Source organism: Rhipicephalus sanguineus, chromosome 4 (genome assembly GCF_013339695.2).
Source record: "Rhipicephalus sanguineus isolate Rsan-2018 chromosome 4, BIME_Rsan_1.4, whole genome shotgun sequence".
Lineage (NCBI taxonomy): Eukaryota > Metazoa > Arthropoda > Arachnida > Ixodida > Ixodidae > Rhipicephalus > Rhipicephalus sanguineus.
Window position 1 is genome coordinate 64109380 of NC_051179.1, and position 10441 is coordinate 64119820.

General features: G+C 47.3%; 1 protein-coding gene across 1 annotated transcript; it reads right to left on the bottom strand.

The window, feature by feature from the left end:
* Positions 1 to 4992: 4992 nt before the first annotated feature.
* On the bottom strand, positions 4993 to 9632 carry LOC119391255 (pseudopaline exporter CntI). The gene is made up of 2 exons (XM_037658932.1): positions 8364 to 9632; positions 4993 to 5142 (listed from the first exon to the last, which is right to left on the bottom strand). Exons 1-2 carry the CDS (start codon positions 9630 to 9632, stop codon positions 4993 to 4995), a joined length of 1419 nt encoding a protein of 472 aa, XP_037514860.1.
* Positions 9633 to 10441: the final 809 nt, after the last annotated feature.

A 10441-nucleotide genomic window follows, 5' to 3' on the forward strand; every position in this document is an offset into this window, starting at 1 on the left:
AATCCGTTGCGCCCGCCGTGGAAACAGAACACTCTATAAAAGCTTCGTTGAATTTTGTGGTAGTGGAATAAAAGAATCCCTAGGACAATATTTAAAAGCGACATGGACGATCGTAAACAGAAACGAAATTTAGATTTCGTCAAAAATTCATGCCCAGCTCGCGTTTTGGTGATTGCAGGAAGCGTCTTCTAAGAGACTGGAAAGAAGTTGAAAGAATGAAGGACGCCATGGAATCGATGCCGTCCGAAAAACACCTTTCTATAGGGACGGCCGCAACCTACATTAAATGTCTACGCTTACGCATCACTTTGACCGCTTGCAAAGGATATGCTCTGGGGATTTCTAACAGCGGAGCTATTTAAGCTTGTCAAACCCCCGATCCGCCTCGACATATATCATCATCATGAGTGCGTACAACGCTACAACTCGGCCGGCACGCGCTCTTCGTCCTCTTCTTCGTCTCTTGCTTCGCTCCCCGAACACGTTCAACTGGCGTGCGCTCTCCCGCTGCGCTAATTTGCCCGGCGTGGTATGCAATAATTCGAATAAGGCGAAAGAACGACTACAAAGGGAAAAAAGAGAGAAAGAGAAAGAGAGAAAGAAAGGGCACAGAATGAGAAAAAAGATACAAAGACCGAGAAAGAAATCGAAAAGGGCAGAAAGAAACAGATACAAGAAAGAGACAGAAAAAAGAGAGAGTAAGACAAAAAGAGAAAGGAATAGAGAAAGAGAGAGGAAGCTGAAAATAGAGAGAGAGAAAGCAAACGATGATGATGCACGAAATCAACTTTTAATTTGCCGAAACAGCGTTCCCGAGCTCGCAAGCTCGGGGTCACCCTAGGTGGGAGGGTCTCTCAGTGCAGGAATCCTCTGGCCGCGATCGCCTCGCGGGCCCTGGCGACGAGTCCTCGTTGGTCGTCTAGGTCCCGGGCGGAGATCCTGGCCTCCCACGTCTCGACGAGGAAGTTGATGTGTGCGGTGGTTGCGGGTTTGCTATCGGCATCTTGGTGGCGCCACGGGCACTGGAGTATTAGGTGTGCCAGTGTGTCGGGAACGTCGCAAATCGGCCAATAGTATGTGGGAGAAAGGAAAAAGACAGAAAAAAGATAGAAAGAGCGAAAAAGAGAGAAAGAAATATAGAAATAAAAAAAAAGGAATGCAAAGAAACAGATAGAAAAAAAACAGATAAAAACACAGAGAAAAAAGGAAAGACAAAAAAAAAGAGGAAGAGAAAAAGCAGCGAAGGAAGCTAGCGTGCTTCAAGTGTCGAGCTGTGACACTTGATAGTTCGCGCTCATCTTCTGTTTGTTCGTGTAGCGGCGTCCCTTGAGCTCGAGTGACTTTCGTACGCTCCGTAACATGTGCGCGGACATCACGGTGAAAGCTTGAAACATCCCTCTTCCCCTCACCACGAGAAAACCGCGCGAGCAGACAGCTGGAAGGGCAAGGTTCTCCCTGCGCAAATATAAGAAGCGAGCGAGCTCGCCGACGCGATCCTCGCGCCATCTCGCTGGTAATGAAGAAACGCTTATAAGCACCGTCCGTCTCTGAGTCCTGCCATTGGTAGAGGGTGTGTATATAACGCTCGCCGTTAGCTACCTGAAGTATCTGCGCTTTCTGGCGTAGTGGTTAGCGTCACGCGCTGTGGAACGATAGGTCGCTGGTTCGATACCGCGCTTCGGAAACATTTTTCTGAATTCTTTTTCTTTGGGACTTTGACATTATATATATATATATATATATATATATATATATATATATACTTTTACATATACGTGGAATGACGGCGACAGCGACGGCAAAATCCAGCCGAGACTGTCCATATAATTGGTGTCATGCGCTTATGGGCTTCCTTGGCAACCAATACGAGTGCACTTGCGAGGAACCCACTACGCTATAAATCATTGTAATTTTAGACAAGTAGGGCAGCAGGCACTGTGCCATTTTTCGTCATTCTTTCTGAATTCTTTTTCTTTGGGACTTTGATATATATATATATATATATATATATATATATATATATATATATATAATTATATATACTATATATATATATATATAATACGGGGAATGACTGCGACAGCGACGGCAAAATCCAGCCGAGACTGTCCATATAATTGGTATCGCAATAAAAGAGAAAAATAAAGAGAAGCAATAAGATCGCCAGATCCGCTGTTGGTTCGAGCCTTGCGCGACTAGCCCAAGCTGCGCAATTATCTTCTTACAACGAAAGCTGTTATGAAATCACAAGGGTCGTTTTTGGCGCCGTAGTCGTCCGCCGCCGCCGCCGCCGGTGTCCGTAACCGCTATCGCGCGAAATAAAAAAGATACCTAGGATGAAACAAAGTTCGAACCTGGGCCCTCTGCGTGGGAGCCCAGTATTCTACCTCAGTGCCATGCCGGTGCTTGAACCTGCTTTACAAAAAGACCCTACACAGTCTTCATATCGGGAAGGAACCACATTAACATATGCAATGCAGTGTGTTAGAAGGGTAAAATAACAACCAGGCGTCACACAACGCGAATTCTCTAAGCAGGCGTCACACAATGCGAATTGCGAAACGATTAGGTTGTTGAATGCTTCCAACCCACTACAAAGAGCTCTGCCATAATTCTTCATCGTCATCAGCCACTGCATTAACAAAGTGCACATAATGCCTTACAGGTTTTTAGCGGGTACCACGGTTCTCCGCAGAATGACGAAAAATGGCAGTCACTGCTTCCCTACTTCACAAAAATTATGATAATTTATAGCGTAGTGGGATCCTCGCAAGAGCACTTCTATTGGTTGCCCAGGAAACCAGTAAGTCCCCCATAATCACAGCGTGAGCAGACGGAGGGCAGGGGGGTGGACGTCCCCCCTAGTCACCTAAGAAGAGGTGGCGCAATGTCTGGCCCATACATTCATTTAACAGGGAGGGGGGTGCGCCGCGATGAACCTTCACCCGCCCCTGAAGGGGAACCCGGCGCACGCCTATGCCCATGATCCATTTCCTCAGGGTTTCAATAATGTCAATTCCCTCTCTCTCTTTCTTACGTTAACGTATGTTATAATGCGTGGTGGGAGAGTTAAATAACGACCGGGCGTCACACAATGCAAATTACGTAACTATAAATATTGATGTCATGCTGGGTGCTTCCTAACTTCAGAAAACGCCAGGCCTGCGCTGAAACCGCAGCATAGTCACAGCGAAAGCTGGAAGAGCGGCGTTTCTAGAGCCCGTTAAGCTCTCTTGGGGCTACAAGTACACTAGAAAGGCACCCACTACGCCATAAACCACAATTTTTGTGAAGTTGGGAAGCACCTACTAAGCCATTATTCGTCATTCTGCGGAGAAGCGAGGCACCAACTACACGTCTGTAAGGCATTATGTGCACTTTGTTGACGCGACGACTGATGACGATGAAGAATTATGCCTCGGCCCTTTGTAATGGGTTGGAATCTTTAAACGGCCCACCAGTTATGCAATTTCCATTGGGTGACGCCCGGTCGCTATTTCCCTCTCCCGTCATGCTGTATAACATACGTTGACGTGGAAGAGAGACGGGGGGGGGGGGGGGGGGGAGGGGCGAAGGACTTTACTGAGACCCCGAGGAAATGAATCATGCGCTTATGGGCTTCCTTGGCAACCAATACAAGTGAACTTGCGAGGAACCCACTACGCTATAAATCATGGTAATTTTACTGAGACCCCGAGGAAGTGGATCATGTTCTTAGGGGCTTCGTTGGCAAACAATACAAGTGCACTTGCGAGGAACCCACTACGCTATAAATCATTGTAATTTTTGAGAACTAGGGCAGCAGGCACTGTGCCATTTTTCGTCATTCTACGGAGAGCGTTGGCACCTGCTAAACGCATGTAAGGCATTATGCGCACTTTGTTGATGTTGTGCCTGATGACGATGAAGAATTATGGCAGAGCCCTTTGTAATGGGTTGGAAGCATTCAACAACCTGCTCGTTGCGCAATTCGCATTGTGTGACGCCTGGTTACAGAATTCGCGTTGTGCGACGCTTGGTGCTTATTTTACTCTTATACCACGCTATATTGCCTATGCTAATGTGGTTCCTTCCCGACCTTCCCGAGCCTGTACAGGACCTTTTTGCACAGCAGTTTCAAGCACCGGCATGGCTCAGAGGTTGAACACTGGGATCCCACGCAGACGGCCCAGGTTCGAACCTAGAATTTTTTTTCTTATTTCGAACGATACTGGTTACGGACACCGGCGGCGGCGGCGGACAACTACGGCGCCAAAAACGGCCGGTGAAATGATCTCATAACAGCTTTCGCTGTAAAAAATTATGATTTGTCGTAGTGGGTACTTTGCTAGTGTACTTGTTTTAGTAGCCACAATAGAGTTTGTAAAGGGCTCTATTAATGAATCTCTTCGAGGTTTCGCTGTGACTGTGGTGCGCTTTCCGCGCAGGCCTGGTTGTGTTTTGTCAGGAAAAACGATATCTTATTTTATAAATAACCTAGCATGCCTATTAACACAGAACATATGTACTTGATCTCTAACCGATCCCAACACGAGAACGACATGCTTCTGAGGTAAAGCAGGGACAAGTTCTGGCTACCCATTCGCTGAGAAGAAGCTGCAAGAGCGTCCAAAACAGAATTCTGTTAAAGTTCCTTCGCCGAAATACCACGTACTGTCCTCGCCATCGTGCAAGTGTATTTCCTCCATATTTGCAACTAAGTCCCCGTTTGAGGACACCATTTTTACCCACTGAAAAATAAAATTTGCGTCGGAATGTTTTCTTTTTCTTCTTTTGCACTTGTGGAATCACGTGAAATAAAAGTTTGCAAACTGCATCTCTTTTTCTTGCCTACAAATTTGTTCAGTTGTGAATATATAATACTGCATGTTTTGGCAGCTGTAACAGCAATATCTTTCACTGACATACGAGTGACAACGTGTCGAGGTCATAACAGAAGCAACTGACGATGTGCAAGAATCAATAATCTCAGTAGAACTTTATTTTTTAATCTCAGAGCAGAAACTTCAGCCTGTGTCTGATGCTGCTTTCTGGTTCGGCGGCTAGAGCGATCTTCCGTAGGCCGATAATCAAGACGCCGCAGAGGATGAAGGAACCACCGATAAGGCTGAACCTGTCTGGATACACGTTCAAGAAGACATCCTGGGAACACACGTGTGGAAATATATTATTGGGCTGCAATAAAAAAATATAGGCGAACAGTACGTTTGTTCACATTAGACCAATAAATGTAAAATGATTTGCAGTGTTTCACACACATACATTGATTGATTGATCGATTGATTGATTGATTGATTGATTGATTAATCGATCGATCGCTTGATTGATTGATTGATTGATTGATTGATTGATTGATTGATTGACTAATTGATTGATTGATTCATTGAAAAAAAGCGGATATTCCGAAAGCGCAACCCCATTTTGCATTACTGCAGCGCCTGCATGCACTGTTAGCGCTTTGCCATAATTTTTTTAAAATAGTATGAGAGATTCTATGAGCCAAAACTACGAGATGATTATGAGGCACACCGCAGATGAGGGCTCGGGAGATTTCATCCACCTGGAGTCTTTAACGTGCACTGACATCGCACAGCATTATTCCTTAAGCATTACGCCTCCATCGAAATGGGACCGCTGCAGTCGCGATAGAACCCCCGACCTTCGGATCTGCAGCGGAACACAGTAACCATTGTACCACGAGAAGCAGAGGTATGCAACTTCGAAGTGCATAAAAGAATGCCGTGCTGTCACAGCAAATTAGGAACGAGCACTACGGAGCTCGTAGCAGCGCGATGGAGACTTTAGGAAAAAAGTCACAGTTTCGCCACAAGGGCGAAGCAATGAATGCGATATCAAGAAAAGCGGCCCGTGCTGGAAGCGCTGTTACGCTGCATCAACATCTGCCCCCCCGGCAGCAACTATACTCGCGGACAACTTTTCTTGGCAATGAAGCGAAGGCTACAGAGCCACAATGCACGCATCCTACCACTAATTAATGTAGTCCCACAATTGCGTCTGTATTTTCTGCGTGAGATATATAAAATACTCCTCCATTTTCTACATGTAGCTTTTTGAGACGGAACGCAGCGCTCACAAGCGAGATATATGTATTTCTTTTACTTTATACGTTGTCAGTTTGCGTTTTTGCGTGCGTGAAAAAGTCGCGCCTTTTACCCGTACCTTAGGCGCTAAGCAGCGTTTGCGTCGAAATGCAACGCTGGCCATCACTTTCCACGGCGTTATGAGACGCGCGCCAAGCCGGACTACTTCGCGTAACAGTACATGTGCAGACGCTCTGCCCCGTAGCTTTCCCTTCATTGCCAAGTAAAGTTGTCCGCGACTATACCGCGCGAGAAAACAGCGGGAGGGCAAGGTTCTCCTTGCCCAAATATTAGAAGAAGCGAGCGAGCTGGCCGACGACTTTTAAATGCGCCCGTTTAGAGAGCCTTCATGTGCGCGCCTCCGTGCCTCCGACGCACGGGGGCGCGCACATGAAGGCTCTCTACGCCCGTTGCGCTCGTCGCGCCATCTCGCTGGTAATGAAGGAACGCTTATAAGCGCCTGCCGTCTCTGAGTGCTGCCAGCGGTAAAGGGTGTGTTTATAACGCTCGCCGTTAGCTACCTGAAGGATCTGCTCTTTGTGGCGTAATGGCTAGCGCCACGCGCTGCGAAGCGAGAAGTTGCTGGATCGAATCCGATTTTCCTGAATTATTTTTCTTTGGGATATATATATATTATGAGGTCTTGGTAGGGCAGACGTTTATTTGTCCCGAAGGTCCGGCAGCGAACAGGGCACGATCAACCACACTGATGGTGATGATACACGACGAAGATGAGGATGCATAACCAAATGCATCATGATTGGTGATAATGTACACATGAAGAAGATGTGCATAATAAATGCCCACAATATATATATATATATATCGTATATATATATATATATATATATATATATATATATATATATATATATATATATATATATACGGTGCATGACGGCGGCGACGGGGACGGCAAGAACCAGCCGAGACTGTCCATATAATTGCTATCGCAATGGTACTAAAAATGATTTATTCTGGAATATCTGCACGAATGTGATGGCGTGGTAGCAGGGCCATGTACAAACTGCAGTTAGTACATTCGAGTTGCTTGGGCCCTTCAAACGGAGGCGTCTAGTTAGAGATTCATTAGTCAATATGTTCAAGAAATAAAATGGTCGTTACACGTGGTGAGGAGCGCACTGGACGTCTCATTAGCTAGAAGAAAGTAAAACACAAAACATGTTGAATTGATGCCACAGCATAGCTTGGCTCCACCGCTATCAGAAAGCCGTGGCAGAACGGCCCACAAGTTACCGTAATCCTCACTGGAAAATGTGACCATGTAGAACTAAATCTAACAAAATCTAAAACAAAATTTGTATATAGATGAATTAATTCTAGGGACAGCTTACCACTGTGCCATAGCAGAGCACATCGTGCTATAAATCGTCACCGTTTTTTACAGCGTAAGTTATGAGCTTACAACAGCAGCCAGTTTCTGCGGCGATGTCATCCGCCGCCGCGTGCTTGCGTCGTAGCCATCGCGCGCAATAAGAAAAAAAAAATATTCAGGAACTCTGGCCCTGTAGGGAAAATGGCAGCAAGCGAAGCTTGGCGCGTGCGGGACTGACCTACTACATTTCTTTCTTTCTTTCTTTCTTTCTTTCTTTCTTTCTTTCTTTCTTTCTTTCTTTCTTTCTTTCTTTCTTTCTTTCTTTCTTTTGTCATCCTTTCTTTCTTTCTTTCCTTTCTTTCCTTTCTCTCTTTCTTTCTTCTTCTTTTTCCTCTTTGCTTCTTCTTCTTTCTTTCTTCTCTCATTTTCTTCTCCCCCCCATATCCTGTCCTTTCTTTCTTTCTTTCCTTCTTTCTTTCTTCTTTCAAATTCGGGGCGAGCACATTGCGGAACACGGCGAGAGATGAGGACACCTTCTAACGAATTTCTAGAAAGTGCAAGGCTCGGCGGCACCTAGCGAGATATCGCGAAACCTTGTCCAGGGGTCCCAAGGAATGCTTCGCATTAAAGAAACCTGCACTTGCGTTGTTACGCCAACCTCAGTGAAATCGTTCGCATCTGCGCGGAAAGCTTTTCCACAGCGCTTCTACGTATTGTAAACGGCAGCTAGCTGCTTTTCTATATAATAGATATTTAATGATAATGCTTTTTTTCTCGCGTCCCTTTTTTTTCAGATGCACTATTGCGTATAAGTTCGAGAAAACGTGGTTGTTCGAAATACGTTACCGAACCAAATTCAGCAGTTACTGCAAGAGGACGTGAAGATGACTCGAGCAACGCGCGTCGGCGCTGTGGATTTTTCTCACCTGCATTATGAATCCAAAGATCACGTCCGACGACGTCTTCACGATGGTCACAAAGGACGCGCTCTCCACCTGCAGCGCCTTGCTCAAGAACATCTGGAGCGCGAACGTGAGATGAGAGATGAGCAGCAGGTATCCGATCTGCGAGCCGTCGTAGAACACCTTGAGGCGACCCATGGCTATGGACACAATGGACACCAGAAGCATCGAGAGGCAGCCGTAGTGAAAGACCACGACGCTCCGCGACACTCCTTTCGTCGCCCGTATGCACACGGTGGTGACGCCGTTGATCACCGAGTGACTGAGCCCGTAGGCGATACCGATGTACTGCGTCTTCGCCATCGAACCGGTGGCGGCTGTCAGAAATGGAGGCTTCATCACGAGGATGAGTCCTACTAGGGAAAGGGCCGCCGCTACTGCGCGGGTCCAGTGACAACGCTCGGCGAGGAAAAGCGTCGCCGTGAGACCGACCATGAGCGGAGTGAGGCTGGTCATGATGGACGAGTCGGCCACAGTCAGGTAGGACAGGCTCAGGAGCCTCAACGTTGCCGACGCTAGCGACAGAACGGTCCTCACGATTAGAAGCGGCTGGGCTCGCCTCGGTCCGAATGGCTGTACTTCCTCGGTGGCCACGGGCAGGATACCGATGAAGACGCCAAACGCCATGAAGGTAAGCACCTCGAGTGTGCTCACCGTCTCGAGCCGCTTGACGATCACATTGACGAGGGAAAGTGCGGCGCTGGTACCACTGGCGAGTAGGAAGCCCAGGATGACGGAGTGGTAGCTGGCGCCCCTCAGGCGCATCGTAGTCGTGCTCTCCGTGGTCGTACTTTCCAGAGGCTTCATGTCGGTGCCGCTGGAGGGGGCCACCTTTGCAATGCTCAACCCACGTGAGAGTGAGCGGAAGAATTTACTCAAGGTTGGCCGCATACCTCCAGACTTCTCCACTTTGGTCTCGCTGCCGGGTATCGATGGCTTCTCCGCAGTTAACGTGTTGGGACGTTCTGCACCTTTGACGGATCCCGTGTCCAAGGCGTTGGTGTCAACGAGCGAAACGGCAACCTCTGGTGTGAGACTGGCGGGTGCCGGGGCCCCGCACTCGCCGTCAGGATTGTGGTCCGTAGTAGGTGCTGTGGTGGGATGAGTTCCGCCGCTATCTCCGGTGAAGCTTTGTTCCATGTCCTTCACTCTTTCGGGCAATTTAGCGCTATCTGCCTCCTGTCCGCCTGTGAGCGTCAAAACGGCTGCTACCTGCTCGTGCACGACATTCATTGCAGAAGAGTACGTTGTACGAAAGCCCTTGAATGCTTCGATAGGAGCGGAATGCAGTCTGCAGTGAAATATGCGTGGCACAAACGTCTGGGGCACAGCCACGCCTCGAGCTCGAGAGTCTTCTTCTTCGTTTAGCAGAGCGTTTGTCTGGCATGCGCATGTCTAGAATTTGAGGCATGCGCCTTTCCGAAAATTTGTCAGAAAATCCTGATAAACATGCTGTTAGAAAAGTAATTCCGTTTATAATTTTTCAGAATTCGGCGATATTAACTCGGTAAATTCAGTTCGCAAGTATATGACTCAACTTCTTTTGCAGATAGTTAATACGTGCAACCCTGAATGATAGTTGCAGCTTGCAATGACATCGCTACCGGAAGTAGACGACAAGCAGCGGTTACTGGCTTGAGGTATTTTCTGATCCCACAAGCATCATCGCCATCATTTTTTGTACAGATGGGTTTTCTAGCAGTCTGTGCCGGGGAAAGAAAACATGCGAAATTGCTCTGACGTCGGGCTATAGTCAGCCGGATGTTATGGAGCATCATATTAATGAATTTATGAGGTTTTCAGCGTGTACTAGAGTTGGGCTGGTTGCGTGTAGATTTTCATGTTTTATTGCATTAATTTAGCCGTGCTCGTGGTTATCGCGCTGCGCCAAATGTTTCAGAGGCAGTGCTTTCCAACGGCTGACTACGTAATGTGGAAAGAATTCAGGCAGCTTCGCTCTAGTGGCGCCAAGCCTGAAGGAACTGCGGAGCTAGGCAGCCATCCTTGATTTGTTTCGGTTATCTCTTTCTTTCTTTCCTTCC